General features: G+C 39.4%; 1 protein-coding gene across 2 annotated transcripts in view; it reads right to left on the bottom strand.

Annotated features, from left to right (window-relative positions):
• FMN2 (formin 2) overlaps nt 1-18214 on the bottom strand; it is a 393006-nt gene that overhangs the window by 273740 nt on the left and 101052 nt on the right. For both annotated transcript variants that reach the window (XM_047076425.1, XM_047076426.1), the window contains exon 3: nt 9403-9550. In XM_047076425.1, the coding sequence (XP_046932381.1) occupies nt 9403-9550 (148 nt within the window). The remainder of the gene's footprint in view (nt 1-9402; nt 9551-18214) is intronic.

The following is an 18214-nucleotide window of genomic DNA, read 5'->3' as shown; positions in this document are numbered from 1 at the left end:
ATATATAACACAGATAATGACTAATGCTCACGTCATTATTTTTTAAATTAGAATAGCCTCATGCCCTTCTTCAACACACCAATCATAATTATTTTTCTCAACTGCTAGCGTCTATTTTGTGCTAGGAAATACCTGTTGAAACATTCACTTATATTATTTACTTAGCTCAAGTCTGTACAATGATAGAACTCATCAATCTTGAAGGATGGGATTCAGTTGTCTTATCTATTGACAACTTTCCTTCTAATTTCTTTTTTTTTTCTTATTTTAGAGAGAGAGAGAGCACACGAGAGAGGGATGGGGGGGGAGGGGCAGGGAGAATCCTAAGCAGGCTCCACATTCAGCACGAAGCCCGACATGGAGTTCAATCCCACAACCCTGGGATCACTACCTGACCTGAGCTGAAATTAAGAGTTGGATGCTCAAGCCCACTGGGCCACAAAGGTGCCCCCTACCTTCTAATTTCAATAAGAGATAATGAGTACTACCATCGAGTAATAAAGGATTCTGAAAGGATTTTGTTCCTTTATTTGTCATTTAAGAGTCTATGAGACTGTAAATTCATGCTGGAAAACCTAAGGGAAAACAAATTCCAGGATTACTTTTCAAGCTAAGGGACAATTTCTTCTAAGTGAACCTTGCATGAACATTGTAAAACAAAAAATAAAAACAAAAGGACCTTCAGAAATCCCCAGTGCTCCATGGAGTAGAGTCTGAAAACAACTCATTGTGTCCATCACCGACAATTTACAGTTGAAAAATCAGAGACACAGAATATAAGCAATTGGTGGAAGCTGGAAGACTAGAGTTTCTCTCCGGTCATATGTCTCCCCAACCACAGCTAGCATGCAGATCAGACTCCTGACAAGAAATAGCAGTCACTCTTGAGGATAATTTAGACATTCCTAATTTAGCAGCACTCTAGTTGATACATGTGACAATGCTCTAGAAAAATAAAAAAGGGCTTATTATTAAATTTTATAACATATTGTTAAACTACATTGAAAGTTTCCATTTCACTGAAATTAAAGCACAGGATCTGTACAGGCTCTTGGCCTTCTTTCACTTGTCCACAGTCCCTGACCTCTCTGACCACTTGTGCCTTTCCCTACCTGCTCCTGTGGCCACAACAGTCTTCTTGCTGCTCTTTAACATGCTGCCATACTCCCTCCACAGGTCTCTGCTATAGTGGGATATCTGTATGTCTCCCTTGCCTTGCTCTTTCCCTAGGGCTTCCTAGCCTTCCTAGCAATCTAGTGATGATCAACTTGGTGGTGATCTGACCCACTGTAGCACTTTTCATTCTGTCTCTTACTTTCTTTAACATGGAACATCACATAATATACTACATAATTCACTTGTTTGCCTCCTAATTATTATCTCTCTTACTCCACTAGAATATAAGCTCTGTGAAGGCAGGGATTTTTGTCATTTTTCCCTCTATTGTCCCTGGCATCTAGAATACTGCCTGGCACACGGTAGGGGCTGAAAGTATTTGCCCAGTAATTATAGGAGTGAATGGAAGAAGTGATCAAAAGAATGATCAAACCATGAAAGGGGGTATCCTGGGAAAGGAAAAAGGGGAGTAAGAATCTTAAAAGGGGCAACATAGATATCACTTTGCCTTTAGCTACTTCCTGCACCTCAGCTAGGGGTGTATCTTTCAAAACAAAAATCATTGAGAAGAGCATGAAGTAGTCACCGACAGATGTCACTGCGGCAATAGAACATTAACAAGTGGCCTTAAAATGCAAGCATTTTCCCAGACAAGTATTGTATTTTTTTTCAAGTAATAAAAAATGGATTCTTCTTTCTTATCCTGACAAATCTCTACTCTGAACTTAACACCAGAGTTAGCCAATTCTGAATAAGGGTCCTAAAAACAAAGCCAATCAGCAGTTAATATAAAGCAAATACAAATGCTGGAACACTTTTGTTTTTAGTTACCTACAAATCCCCAAACTCAACAAACTCTAGATAAAATCCTGGGGCTTTGTTTTGATGGAAAATGCTTTTCTTTCTCTTCTTCCTATTTTGATACTGCAGGGAGAACCCAATGGAACACCAACAGTTCATTGCATTAGAAACATAGGGGCGCCTGGGTGGCTCAGTCGGTTAAGCGGCCGACTTCAGCTCAGGTCACGATCTCGCGGTCCGTGAGTTTGAGCCCCGCGTCAGGCTCTGGGCTGATGGCTCAGAGCCTGGAGCCTGCTTCCGATTCTGTGTCTCCCTCTCTCTCTGCCCCTCCCCCGTTCATGCTCTGTCTCTCTCTGTCTCAAAAATAAATAAAATGTTAAAAAAAAATTTTTTTTTAAATAAAAAAATAAATAAAAAAAAAAAAGAAACACATACAGTGTTTCCTGCCTTTTTCCCTATAGCTCTAGACCTGGCGACCTGCCCAAAAAAGCAAATTTCTGGGTTCTGGTGGTAAAGAATGCATACCAGAACAATGAACTAGAAAGACAACTCAGTCATTTTCCTGAATCCTCCTCCTCCCAAACTTTCATTTTCCTTCTGTCGAGATGTGTGTTGTGTGTAAGCAATGAACCATGGGGATCCTGCCCCAAGTCAAGAGCACACTGCACACACTGTATGTTAGCCAATTTGACAATAAATTATATATTTTTTAAAAAGTAAAGTTATGCTTGTCAGTCAATAAATAAATAAATAAATAAATAACACCTGAACTGAATTCATTCTCCCACCCCCTCCCTTCCACTATACTTCTTATTTCTTTGAATCAGTGTGTTACAACATCTAAGGGAAAGTTATGGCAAAAAACACTCTCCTCAGAATCATAAAATGAGGCATAGGAATTCTAGAATGTCAAGATTTTAAGATGAAAAAGATGTGTATAGAATAACTGCATTGCAAAACAAAGGTAAAATCAAAGATGGGGCGCCTGGGTGGCGCAGTCGGTTAAGCGTCCGACTTCAGCCAGGTCACGATCTCGCGGTCCGTGAGTTCGAGCCCCGCGTCAGGCTCTGGGCTGATGGCTCGGAGCCTGGAGCCTGTTTCCGATTCTGTGTCTCCCTCTCTCTCTGCCCCTCCCCCGTTCATGCTCTGTCTCTCTCTGTCCCAAAAATAAATAAACGTTGAAAAAAAAAAAATTTTATAAAAAAAAAAAAAAAAATCAAAGAGAACTAAGAGAAAAGAAAAATAAAAGTTAAGGAGAAGACAAATAAAAAAGAGAAAAAACAAAGCAGGCATAGTTAGGAGAGAATAAAGAGAAGCATGAGAGATGACACTAAGTGTCGAGTAAAACAAAATGGCATGTTTGCTGCAAATGATAATTAAGCTGGTTTCTGAGTAGCTACTCAAGGCTAAAGTCATTGGGCAGGTAGATTTAAGAAATCCACTTAGTTCTAACATTCTTAGATTGATCACCTCTGTTACAAAATCCCATGACACTTGTTACCAATATTCCCCTCTTCCAGCATCCGGGGCTTTCGGGAATTGCCTTCCATTTAGATCTGGAGCTGACAGTCCCCATTACATATTCATCAACCAAGACGGTTCTTTTTAAAGAGTAACCCAGTAACAGCTCTCTCAAAGGTACATTTAAAACTGCCAACTCTTTCACTCACCCTTCTTAAGAATTCAGTAACTAGACTGTTTAAAAACTACTACTGTGAAGCAAAGTAGGAGAAAGAACATTCCTGACAAAACTTTAAGTGTTCTAAATAATCAACAATCTAAAATTCTGGGCTCCCCATAATTCCTAATACGTTTCAGAAACAATCTCTTTATCATCACAAAATAAGCATAAGACTTGTATAACAAAACATACTTGGATGAGTTTGACATTTGTAGAGAGAAAGAAAATGAGTAGGATATGCCTTTCTGCCATGAATGGAAAATAAATTAAATCACCTCTTTAAAACATAAAGTATGACTTCTAAAAAGGAATTAAACAGTCTCTAAAGAGTTTTATAGCATAATTATAATGCATAAAATGCATTAAATAAAATACATAAAATACATAAAATGCACTTATGTAAAATTATTAAAATATTGTTTCTTTAATACATCAATTTGATTCAAGTCTAGTCAATTTAATTGAGAAAGAACTTATTAAACTTAAATAATATAATTTATGACTAGCTGCCTGATATATGGCAGATGCTTTTAATTCTGGTATACTACGTCCTTCCACAAATGGAGATGGAGTTAAACATGTAATTTTCCTAAAAGAAACAACCTTATGTCCCGCTTATTTGAGTATCTCATGGTATGGATATGTCCCCTCAATGCCCACAAAGAACATTGACACACAATATTTAGCTTGCATATATAAGAGAGAAATGCAGGCCAAAATTACAAAAAATAAATTTGAAAATGAAGAATTATCTATAGGAGACACGGTCAATCTTTTCTGGTACATTTTATCCCTTGATCAAGTGGGAAGCTGAGAAATAGAACACTATCCAATCTTCCTGGGTCATTTATAGAATTTCTGCATTACTCCCAACTGAATGTGTATTAAAGCATTCAGACTACTCCTGGAAATGAGTTGATGATACTGTTTGCATTATAGCACACAGAATCTCTCTTATTAGGAACCATCAGAAATACCGCTTCTTTATATAAAAGTCCAGAAAGACACTGTCGCTTTTAACCTCATGCACACAGGGGCGCCTGGGTGGCGCAGTCGGTTAAGCGTCCGACTTCAGCCAGGTCACGATCTCGTGGTCCGTGAGTTCGAGCCCCGTGTCGGGCTCTGGGCTGATGGCTCAGAGCCTGGAGCCTGTTTCCGATTCTGTGTCTCCCTCTCTCTCTGCCCCTCCCCCGTTCATGCTCTGTCTCTCTCTGTCCCAAAAATAAATAAACGTTGAAAAAAAAATTTAAAAAAAACAACAAAACAAAACAATATTTATAACCTCATGCACACAGAGGATCATTAGGGAATTGTCCCCATTTCCCTTTCTACTTTAAACCTAAAGAAAAATTTCCAACTATCTTTGAAAACTACAAGTCCTTCTGAAGTATATTTGTATACTAGCTGACTTCAGCTTCATCTTATTGTTCCATCCTAAATTTCTTTCAGTTTGATTTCTTTTCTTTTGTCTTCCTTTTGTACGCCTTCAAATCTATTCTGGAGCAAAGGTGGGTTGCAGTCCTTTCAGCTAACATGTAAACATGTCCCTACCATGTTTCTACCAGATTTTCTTCTACATATTTTCCTCCAGGATTTCTGTCCCCCAAACCGCCTTCCTAAATACTACTCTACTCGGCCTTTCACATTTTCGAAGAAAGATAAGGGGCTTGGTGTTTCAAAGACGTAGTAAGTCCCCACACACATCTAGACATCGTGCCTCTATTATGCATAAATTTGAAAATTAAAGTTAATAATCTCTTTGATTTCTGTGAATCCAGTGAATAGCTTTTGAAACTTGGTATTGAGCCCAGAAAACGGTCCATGGGCTGTTTCACACACACACAAAACTCTCTCAAATGCTTGCATTTATGTGCTAAGTAGATAGTTATTTAGATCTTTTTCAACAAAAGATCTTAATTTATTGACTTAAACATTTAAACATATACTATGTGCCCAAAGGTCTTGAAATGTTGGGAGTCTTCAACAAAGACAAATATACATAAACAGATAAATTAAAATAAATAAGTAATTTGTATGATAGAGATATGAATAAAATGTCATGGGACTCCAGAAGAACAAACAACCATGGAGGGTGGGGAGGGTGTTATATATATAAGTAAAGGAAAATGAAGAGAGATAAAAGAAAGAAAAAACAAGATAAATGGAAAGGTTTTCTTCTTATCAATGTTTCTGCCACCAACTTTTGCAGAACAATGCTCCCCAATTTCCTTTCCAGCTAGGCTTATCTTTCCAGGAGGCATTCTATAGACTTCAAAAGGTCAATTTTCACACACTATCTGTGAAAAAAATGCCAACTGCAAAAGATTCCCAAGAATCTGCAGCCCTTCTCCATATCACTGGTGGGGAGAGAAATCAAGGCCTTACCTTGACCTCTGCAACTCAAATCCATATATAGGAGAGTTGGTTCTTTCATCAATATATAAAAGGTAGATTAAAAACCTCCCTCACAGAAGAGATTACAAAAAATTAAGTCAGAAGCATGAGAAAAGCAGAAGAGGCAGCAACAGAAATCCGAATTAGCTGGAGATGTGAATTAGCAATAAATATTAAAAAGAGCCCAAGACCAAAAAAAAAAAAAAAAAGGCAAGAAACAAGTTTTCAAAAATTTTTAAGTGTATTTATTTATTTATTTTGAGAGAGAGAGAAACAAGTGCGGGAGGAACACAAAGAGAAGGAGAGAGAGAAAAAATCCCAAGCAGGCTCCACACTGTCAGCACAGAGCCCAGTAGGGGCTCATTCTCATGAACCATCAGATCATGACCTGAGCCAAGTCAAGGGTAGGATGCTCAACTAATTGAGCTACCCAGTTATCCCACAAGTTTTCGATTTTCTAAAATGTAACTGAAAGTCTTTCTTCTTCAGAAAGAAAATAAAGTCATTGAACTCTTTTAAACTAAAATTGAAAGGGGCCACATGTTGCAAATACTGACTTTCACCATGATGTCACTACAAAACAATGTATAGCAATTGTCATTAAGTGTGCTGCAAATAGTTAATAAGTGGCCCCAGAATCAGAATACCCCATGGAGTCACAGCAGGAAAAGTTTAGAAAAGTACCATTATATCATTTGACCAAAAGAAAGCTATATAGCTATTGAGGTTTATAACAGATCAACTGGAGAAAAACAAATCACTACATGAAATTATTTTCTACTTACCCCCAACATCCTCTTCAAGAATGCATATTTAAAAGGATACAAGTTATTATATTAAAAATTACTTTCTCTGTCATTTTATAAGCTACACCAAACAACAAAGAAAAAACTAAGTTACAAATTTCCTAGTATCAATTCCAACTATTATCTTTTACCAAACTAAAATGTATATTATCACTACCTTTCAATCTAGTCCTCCTCCAGTATACAAAATCAATAATATAGGGGCGCCTGGGTGGCGCAGTCGGTTAAGCGTCCGACTTCAGCCAGGTCACGATCTCGCGGTCTGGGAGTTCGAGCCCCGCGTCAGGCTCTGGGCTGATGGCTCGGAGCCTGGAGCCTGTTTCCAATTCTGTGTCTCCCTCTCTCTCTGCCCCTCCCCCGTTCATGCTCTGTCTCTCTCTGTCCCAAAAATAAATAAACGTTGAAAAAAAAAAATTCAAAATCAATAATATAAAATATTTCATAACATTTGTAAAGTACCTTAAAATTTTAGAAGAGAATATAAATGTTTCAGAAAAGTGGAGAAAGACATACTAGAGAAGAATAAAATTAAAATACCACACTAATCATGATGTAAAACACAGCACATGGACAACTGTTAAGAGAACTCTCAATGAAACTATAATTTAGTTCTTCTGTATCTATACCTGGCTATTTCCTGCCAAGTAATCAATGTAACTTTTAACATGAATAATACAGTGTACTTAACAGGATCAATACTTTCAGTTGTGTGGTTTTTTTTTTTTTTCCAATGTTTATTTTTGAGAGAGAGAGCAAGCGGGGGAGGGGCAGAGAGCGAGGGAGACACAAAATTTGAAGCAGGCTCCAGGTTCTGAGCTGTCAGCACAGAGCCTGATGCAGGGCTCAAACTCATGAACCATGAGATCATGACCTGAGCCGAAGTTGCTCAACCGACTGAGCCACCCTAGGAGCCCCTGTGTTTTTCTTTTTAAAACGAAATACACTTTTATGTAATTGCTTTATTTTCAGGTGCCATCATGTTAGAACCCTTCATCTCTGAAGATATTTGCATTAAGGAATCTACCTTGGCCCTTGATCAACTGTAGGATTGAAGAAATTCAGAGCCCTACATGGAACAACATTTCCTACCTCCTATCTTTCATTTGTTGCTCATCTTAGGGAGTACAGTCCATCGAGTGAACACTAAGCAGTGTTTCAAAAGCATCTGACATTAAAAAAGGGTCATTCTGGGTTGGGTGTGGGCCCCCCATTCTGGGCTTCAGTAGAAAGAAGAAAGACATAAGTGCATCCCTCCAGAGACTAGGGTAAATACAGGATTATAAACACTGAATTTGCTTTGCAGACCTTTGGAAAAGAGCCTAGAATAAAATCCTTAACACTGTGGGTTATTGTTGGTTTTAAATGGAACTCATGAGGAAGTAATAAATAATGATGTGAAATAATGAAAATAATTATAATAACCATAGCAAACACTTATACCAAGCCCAATGCAACATTCTGGATGCTAATTCTATGCTTTAACATGCATTAAGTCATATAATTCTCAAAACAGCCCTATGTAGTAGATGCTATTCTTACTGACATTTGACAGATGAGGAAACTGAGTACAGGGATTAAGAAATTTGCCCAAGGTTACAAAGCTGGTAAATGATATTTCATGCTATACTCTGTTATTACAAGTCCAAATTGAGTTTCTAATGACTTTTTCTCTATAAGTCAATGTGGGGGAAAATCAAAATTCTTAACTCTAACACTCACGCTACTATTTTAGGAAAATTTGGTGATAGATAGATATCTGAGTAGTAATGATGCCCTTCAATTTACTCTCCACTTATGGATCAGTCCACTGAGAAGTCAGAAATTTATTATACCAAACTGAAAACTTTTGAGAAAGGAATTAAACAACCAAATTTCATAAAACATTGCTGCACAAAGGTGATTCTTAATTCTTAAGACAAACACAAAGTGCTTTCCCAGTTTCAGGCTCCATATAAAGCCTGAAATTAATTAATTTTTCATTAATTAATTTTTCATCTTTCATCTTCCCAGCCAATAATACAAAATACTTTAAAAGACAACAAAAGATGCAAAGAGAAAAACAACCAAAAAGAAAAATCTTAAGATACATTTGAACACTGTACAGTTTTTAAAAGATTACTTAAATTTTAGATTTAGTGAAACTTGTATCTCTATGTCCTCATTATCTCTGAAGTTAAGAAAAGGATCAAGAAAAGCAAAAGGAAGGCAATAAAGGAAGAGAGTCAGAGTGGAGAGGTAAGGTGGCCACCATCTTCGAAGGCAATAGACAGAAATTTCCTTTTGGCATTCTCAGCCCAACTCAGGATGTGGAGCCTCAACCTCAGGTGGTGGCTACCACTGGCCACCTGAAGCAGTAATTCACAAACTTTTATATACACGATAATAACTGGACAATTCCAGTGCCCTATCCCCTAGAATTCTAACTCAGCAGCCTTGAAAGTGGAGCATAAGAATTTTCAATTTAACAAGACTCCTACTGATTTTGTTTGAGTTAGCTGCAGATCATAATCTAAGAAATACAGAAGAGAAATTTAAGACTTAGTACCCAGTAAGCACTGCACAGTACTTTACATCACACACTTTTAGAACATTCTGGGCTCCTACCTGTTTCAACATCCTTAGACCTGTGTTCTTCATCAGGAGGTGTAGCTGGTGGCCGAACAGGTGGGACTCGTCGGGGAAACTGCCCTTCTGTGTAATCCAGTGAGTGAGTGGGTTGGCTGACTGCAGCCCAGGTGTAAAGTTGATCTTGCTATATTTAAAATTTTTTAAATAAAAATGAAAAAAAATAAAATGTAAAGCTATTTTAATTCAATCATGAAAAAATGAAGTTTTTTTAATTGTTACAACATCATTTTTATCTTATACATACATATGCAGGGCGTGTGTGAGTGTGTGTGTGTGTGTGTGTGTGTATCAAACATTAAAACAGCATTGCCTGGGGCGCCTGGGTGGCGCAGTCGGTTAAGCGTCCGACTTCAGCCAGGTCACGATCTCGCGGTCCGTGAGTTCGAGCCCCGCGTCAGGCTCTGGGCTGATGGCTCAGAGCCTGGAGCCTGTTTCCGATTCTGTGTCTCCCTCTCTCTCTGCCCCTCCCCCGTTCATGCTCTGTCTCTCTCTGTCCCAAAAATAAAAAAAAAAATAAAAAAAATAAAAAAAAAATAAAACAGCATTGCCTACTATCCAACGTAGATTCATGATGGCAACATTCATTCACACAATTATTTCAATTTCATAACCATACTTGTCTCAAATTTTTCTTTCTTTTTCAATTTATTTTTTTTTAATATTTATTTTGAGACAAAGAGAGAGAGAGTACATGGGGGAGGGGCTAGCACAGAGAATCCCAAGCAGACTCCACGCTGTCAGGACAGAGCCTGAATCAGAACTCAATCTCATGAACCATGAGATCATGACCTGAACTGAAACTAAGAGTTGTAATCTTAACTGCCTGAGCCACCCAGGCACATCTCAATTTATTTTCTATAGAAAAATATAATTTTTTTTTTGTGGTGGAGATTCCGTGTGCATCTGCAAGGAAATATAAGACCAGAAAATCCAGACATTCAGAGAACTCCCTGAACTAGAATCTTTAAGACATTTGAATATGATGTCCCTTTAAAATCTGTTTAAACACTTGTGGCAAAGTCAAAGGACAGGCTGTACTTGGGCACCGCAGAACAATAATAGCTTCCTTGCCTTCAACAACAAAAAGCCTAGGAAACCAACTTATCATGGGTCCAGGCTTCAAAATGTTTGGGACAAAAACCACGAAAAAGTAAATGAACTTGCCAAGAGTAAAAAAATTGGACAGGGATCTTCTGGCAAAGAAAGTGCTTCCCAGCTGAAGACTAACAGAATCTGGACAGAATGAGAAGGCTCATAACTACACCTAATGCCAGGAAGCAAAGTAGAAATCTTACAAAGGAGGCCACTTTGAGGCCTATAAACACCTTGGAAAACTTCTCATTAGGATTTCGGAATAACATGTTTAACCATTTTAGGATGCATGCACTCAAAATATACATGCCCTAGGTTCTCTCCATGATATTTTCCTTACTTGTAGGTATATTTGCCTATAGCTTATGGTCAACCTAAAGTAAAACAAAGAGAATAACAGTATTGTAGAGGTGAAGAGCAAATGAAAAACAAAACAAAACAAACAACAACAAAAAAAAACCGTACTGTAACCATTGTGTTGAGACTATAAAGCAAATGGAGTTAACCCAGGACAGGCATTGCCATTTCTATAATGCATTTAACAAATTAATCTAATAAATTCACAAATTATTGATCAGCATAGACAGTAAGACACAGTGTATGTATCTGTAGTTTAAGCTTTAACTTTACAGACACTGGCCCTATTTGAGAATTCAGATTCTTGGATTTGGCTAGTATTACATAAGGGTCACATTGAAGACCTGGCTAAGCATTTCAGCTTTCCATACTGTTTCAACTGTTCATACACATTTTTTGAATGTTTATTTATTTTTGAGAGAGAGACACAGTGCAAGTGGGGGAGGGGCAGAGAGAGAGGGAGACACAGAATCCAAAGCAGGCTCCAGGCTCCGAGCTGTCAGCACAGACGTGGGGCTCAAACACATGAACCGTGAGATCGTGACCTGAGTCCAAGTTAGACGCTTACCCGACTGAGCCACCCAGGCGCCCCATTCAACTATTCCTCTCTTGATCGACAGCAAAGGCTTTGCTTTTCAGCCTACTGCGTGTCAGAAATAGCTTTTCGCCGGTGAAATTAGTAGTTTGTTTAATTAACATGATGTTGGAAATGAGATCTCAGTAGTGAAACTGAAGTAATTCCGTCTACGAGGATTGACAAAAATATCAGAGAATATCCTCATTCTTACAAGAACAGAGTAAGACTTGGGTGAGGGATGATGTCAAGGCTTGATGCTCTGAGAGCGGTGCGTCCAGCCACTGCTTTAGGAAAATGTCTCCTTGCCTGCTGCCAAACGTTAGGCACAGAATCCTGCCTCTTTCGTTTCTGCAATACCTAAACCTTTCATGGAAAGTGTAGTCAAGCACCTACCCAGGCAGCAAGCTATACGTTCCCTGACAAAGCAACTCTTGCCTAGAGAGCTTTATCATCCTAATAACAGACCCACTCAGCCTCTGACTTTGTGCCACATGAAAAAGGCAGCAACAACTAAGGGGATAAACGGTTTCACTTTAGGATTGCACAGTTCACCAAAACACAAAGTATATTGAAAGCACTTTATAAAACTTCATATAAACAAACAGCAACAACAACAAATTCGGTTCAGTCCAGTTTTTTAGCTACGCTCCAGTATTGTAATATATCACAATGCTATGATGGTAATCTCAAAACCCTTCCTTCAAAGCAGAGCTCTACTAGCAGAAAATAAGCAAAACACAAATTTCTTTTGTGGCTTTTTAACACCTACAAATGCCACCTCTTCAACCTAGCATTTAATTTTTTCTATATGACTCTCATCCACCCACCCAAATCCATCCCTCCATGTTCCCTAAGTCAAACTTCACTCCATTACCATAACTCCCTAGTTCTCCTCATTATGGAATGTAATCTCTCAGTAAAAGTCTAGCTGAAGTTCCACCTCACATGGACCACTCATGCATCAGAACACTGATACAGCACCCTGCCACCATTCATTTTGAGAAGTAACGGTATGCCGTCCAGGATGGTGGCATAACACCTTACTGAGTGCATCTAATCTTTCCTCAAATTGACTGAAAACTCCTTCAGCCCATGAAGTATGCACACAGGTCCTACAAATCTCCCCTAGCAATTGACAACGCTAGGATGACTACATAAAAGCCACTTAACTGAACTAACAGAATTGGCAGATAAAAAAGAAGTAAAAAGATGGTTTGTCAGTATGAGCAGCGGCAGTAGCTCATTTTCTTCATATACATAACAAGATACCAAACAGGTACTTTCTGGATGCCACATGGAAAACAAATCTATTATATTATCTGTTTTATCTAAACCTATCAGCAATTATACAATATAAAGAAGAATAGGAACAGGGTCAACCTGGCAGCAAAGTAGGGGGACCCGAAGTTCCCCCATCCCTCACACACAGCAGTGTTGAGGTCAGAGAACTTGGAATTTCAAGACTATGAGCTGCAGAGTGACAGAGACATCTCCAGGGGCCCATGGGGACAACTTGGTGGGCCATAGGTGCACGATTGAAAACTTGGAGAGATAAAATGGGAGGCATAGGAAGAGAGGGGAGGGATCCCTTTGTTTGGAGAGACAAAAGGAAGAGAAAGAGAGGCTGTTGAAGTGTAGGACTGTATTTGGACCAGAGAAAACCCAGGGACAGGGGAACAGAAAAAAAAGATAAAGATCTAATTTCTTTTTTTTTTTTAATTTTTTTTTCAACGTTTATTTATTTTTGGGACAGAGAGAGACAGAGCATGAACGGGGGAGGGGCAGAGAGAGAGGGAGACACAGAATCGGAAACAGGCTCCAGGCTCCGAGCCATCAGCCCAGAGCCCGACGCGGGGCTCGAACTCACCGACCGCGAGATCGTGACCTGGCTGAAGTCGGACGCTTAACCGACTGCGCCACCCAGGCGCCCCAAAGATCTAATTTCTAAGTGCCTGGCTTTCTCTGGACTGGGGCCAGCGGCCCCGTTGACGTACCTGGGGAGAAGGGGAGCCAGTCCCAGTCTTGGTAACTAGCACAGAGGTGCAGTCCTCAGTGAGAGAAAGCAATCCCCTCCCTTGAGTGCTCTGTGAAGAAGGCACATAGCCATTCCAAGGACAAAAGACCCTGCTTGCACCCGCCAGTCAGAGGCCCTTTGTCGGCTGGCTGGGCTGAGGGGCTCTACCCTAGAAGCAGGGTGTACAGGTGGGACCCTTTAAGACTGATGGTTTGAATCCCAACCAAGCACCAGGGAAGCACAGGAGACTGTGGAGCGGGACAGACGGCCTCATTTGCACCAGCTCAGCACTGTGGGGGGAGCCAGAGGCCCTCTATCACTGGGGTGGAGTGGCATTTTTCTGGAACTGGGGTGAGCAGAGCGAGATCCTTTAAGACAATGGGGTTTGAATCCCAGCCATGTGCCAGGGAGGTGCAGGAGGTAGTGGAGTGGGACAAACCACCCTGTTCCCACCCCCGCAGCACTGTGAGGAGCCAGAGGCCCTTTGTAATCTGGCTGGGCAGAGTGGCACTTCCCTGAAACCGTGGGCATGTAGTGGGACCCTTTAAGACCCTAATTGGGGTTTGAATCCCGCTGAGTACCTGGGAGGTGCAAGAGACTGTGGAGCAGAACATACCCAGCCTGCTCCCACATGCACAGCACTGTGCAGATGGCTTAAACAGAGTGTTTGGGACACCCAGTCTGGGGAGGAGAGACTGGGGTGTCACCATTTTTATCCCCATCACCAACAAGATGAGGCTTTAGGGAACAAAGGGCCCACAGTGGAGGCAGGACCCGCCTCCGACCAAGCCACACCCCTCCAAGTCTGGTCACTGTGAATTTACCAGTGTTTGACTGGCACTGGCCAACCAGACAACCCCTTCCTCCAGACGAGCACAGCCACTGGCTCCAAGGCACCGAGCGGTTTTGCATTTTCTCATTTGATTCTTGGTCAATTCTTATTTTATATATATATATATATATATTCCTTTTTATTTCCTTCCTTTCCTTCCTCTAATTTCTTTGTTCTCTAGTCTGGTTATCCTGGTTGTTGGTTTCTTTAAGCAGACATATTGAATCTATTATTTTTACACCTCTTCTGTATCTCCTTCTTATTTATCTTCCTCTCTCTCTCAGGATTAAGTCATATGGTCGTATGTCTGGTCAATTTTCTTTTTTTTTTTTTTTTCTTTTTGCCCACCCCTGTCATTTCTCTCTTTGTATGGGATAAGGCTTCTTCCACCACCACCCTCTTTTTAAAATTGTTTTTCCAGGGTTACTTCATGGTGGAAGGTCCAAAGCACTATTAAAAGTAGGGAGACAAAGCAGCCAGAGTCACAACAACAGAGAGCATGTAACATATTACAAAAACACCTCCTGAAAGGCCAGGCCCTGGACAGTGTATAACCCCTTTTTAATATAGTAGTGCTCGCAGGTGCAGGACACATTAACAAACTATTACAACAAGTAAGGGACGGAATACTAGCCAAAATGATGAAAAGGAAGAATTCACCTCAAAAGAAACTCCAGGAAGAATGGCGGCCAGAGAATTGCTCACAACAGATATAAACAAGATATTTGCTAAGAATTTAGAATAATAGGCATCAGATTAATCACTGGGCTTGAAAAAAACGGAGGACAGCAGAGAATCTATTGCTGCAGAGATCAAGGAACTAAAAAATAGCCATGATGAATTAAAAATGCTATAAAGCAGGTGCAAAATAAACTAATTGCAGTAAGAACAAGATGAAAGAAGCAGAGTGGAGAATAAATGAAATAGAAGATAAAATTATGGAAAATGATAAAACCGAGGAAAAGAGAGATAAGAAAATATTAGACCATGAGGGGAGAATAAGAGAACGAAGTGATTCAATGAAACTTAATAATATCCATATGATAGGAGTTCCAGAAAAAGAGAGAGAGAAAGGGGCAGAAAGATTACTTGAATAAATTATAAATGAGAACCTCCCTATTCTGTGGAAGGAAGCAGATATCCAACTCAAGGAGGCAAAGAAAACTCCCTTCAGATTTAACAGGAATAGGTCTTCTCCATGGCATATCATAGTGAAACTGGCAAAATACAAAGATAAAGAGGGAATTCTGAAAGCAGCTAGGGACAAATGGGCCTTAAACTACAAGGGTAGGCACATAAAGGTAGTAGCAGACCTGTCCGCCAAAACTTAGCAGGCCAGAAGGGAGTGGCAGGAAACATTCAATGTGTTGAATAGGAAAAATATGCAGCCAAGAATTCTCTATCCAGCAAGGCTGCATCCAGAATAGAAGGAGGGATAAAGGCTTTCTCAGACAGACAAAAACTGAGGGAGTTCATGACCACTAAACCAGCCCTGCAAGAGATCGTAAGGGGTACTCTGTGAGTGGAATGCTGCAAAGACTACAAAAGACCAGACACATCACCACAACCATGAAACCTACAAATAACACAAGGACACTAAATCCATATCTTTCAATAATAATGCTGAATGTAAAAGGACTAAATGCTCCAATTAAAAGACAGAGGGTATCAGAATGGATTAAAAAACAAGATCCAGGAGCACCTGGGTGGCTCAGTCAGTTACGTGTCTGACTCAGCTCAGGTCATGACCTCAGGGTCTGTGAGTTCAAGCCCTGTGTCGGGCTCTATGCTGACAGGCTCAGAACCTGGAGCCTGCTTCAGATTCTGTGTCTCCCTCTCTCTCTGCCCCTCCCCCACTCACGCTCTGTCTCTGTCTCTCTCAAAAATAAACATTAAAAAAATTTAAAAAAAAACAAGATCCATCTATATGCTGTCTACAAGAGAACCATTTTTAGACCTAAGGACAACTTCAGATTGAAAGTGAGGGGATGGAGAACCATCTATCATGCTATGGAAGTCAAAAGAAAGCTGGAGTAGCCATACTTACATCACACAAACTAGATTTAAACAAAAGTCTGTAAGAAGAGATGAAGAGGGGCATTTTATCATATTTACGTGGTCTATCCATCAAGAAGAGCTAACAATTATAAATGCTTATGCCCCCAATTGAATTCACCCAAATATATAAAATAATTAATCACAAACATAAGCAATCTTATTAATAAGAATATGGTAATTTCAGGGGACTTAGTGAATGGACAGATCTTCTAGGCAAAATCAAAAAAAAACAATGGCCTTGAATGATCCATTGGACCAGATGGACTTGACAGATACATTCAGAACTTTTCATCCAAAAGAAGCAGTATACACATTCTTCTCAAATGCACATGCAAAATTCTCCCAGATAGATCACATACTGGATCATGAGAGGGGCCTCAATAAAAATAAAAGAATTGAGATCACACCATGCATATTTGCAAATAACAATGCTATGACACTTGAAATCAAGTTTGAAATCGTTTCAATCACAAGAAAAAAATTGGAAAACCCCAAAGGAATGGAGGTTAAAGAACAACCTACTAAACAATGGATGGGTCAGCCAGGCAATTAAAAAAGAAATTTAAAAAACATATGGAAGCAAATGAAAATGAAAACACAACAGTCCAAACTCTTTGGGATGCAGCAAAGGCAGTCCTAACAGGAAAATACACTGCAATCTAGGCCTATCTGAAGAAACAAGAAAAATCCCAAATACAAAACCTAATGACTCATCTAAAGGAATTAGAAGCAGAACAGCAAAGAAACAAAGAAACCCCATGGCCAGCAGAAGAGGAGAAATAAAGATTAGAGCAGAAATAAACAATATAGATTTTTTTTAAAAAGGTAGAATACATCAATGAATGTAAGAACTGGGTTTTTGAAAAAATAAACAAAATTGATAAACCCCTAGCCAAACTTCTCAAAAAAGAAAAGAGAGGACCCAAATAGATTAAATCACAAATGAAAAAGGACAGATCACATCAACACCACAGAAATACAAACAATTATCAGAGAATACTATGACAAATTACATGCCAACAAACTGTGGACAACCTGGAAAAAATGGACAAATTCCTAGACACCCTCACACTAACAAAACTCAAATGGGAAGAAATAGAAAATTTGAACGGACCCATAACCAACAAATAAATTGAATCAGTTGTCAAAAATCTCCCAACAAATAAGAGTCCTGGACCAGATGGCTTCCCAGGGGAATTCTATCAGACATTTAAGGCGGAGTTAATACCTATACTTCTCAAGCTATTCCAAAAAATATAAATGAAATGAAAGCTTCCGGACTCATTCTATGAGGCCAACATTATGCTGATTCCCAAACTAGAGAGAGAGCCCAATAAAAAGGAGAATCACATGTGGATGCAAACATTCTCAATAAGATACTAGCAAATCGAATTCAACAGCATATAAAAAGAATTATTCACCATGATCAAGTGGGATTCACTCCTTGGCTGCAGGGCTGGTAATTCTATACATCACATTAATAGAAGAAAGGATAAGAACCATATGATCCTGTCAATAGATGCAGAAAAAAGCATTTGAGAAAATACAGTATACTTTCTTAATTAAAACCCTCAAGTTGGGATAGAAGGAACATACATAGTTTAACATCATAAAAGCCATATATGAAAAGCCCACAACTAATATCATCCTCAGTAGGGAAAAACTTTCCCCCTGAGATCAGGAACATGACGGGGATGTCCACTCTCACCATTGTTTAACATAGTGTTGGAAGTACTTGCCTCAGCAATCAGACAACAAAATGAAATAAAAGGCATCCAAATTGGCAAAGAATAAATCAACCTTTCACTTTTTGCAGATGAAATGATATTCTACATGGAAAACCCAATAGACTCCACCA

The sequence above is a fragment of the Lynx rufus genome, unplaced genomic scaffold, assembly GCF_022079265.1.
Source record: "Lynx rufus isolate CCGP_SWC_20201006 ecotype Redwood Valley unplaced genomic scaffold, mLynRuf1.p SCAF_15, whole genome shotgun sequence".
NCBI classification, from domain to species: Eukaryota; Metazoa; Chordata; class Mammalia; order Carnivora; family Felidae; genus Lynx; species Lynx rufus.
This window is presented reverse-complemented; position numbering and strand designations above follow the sequence as displayed.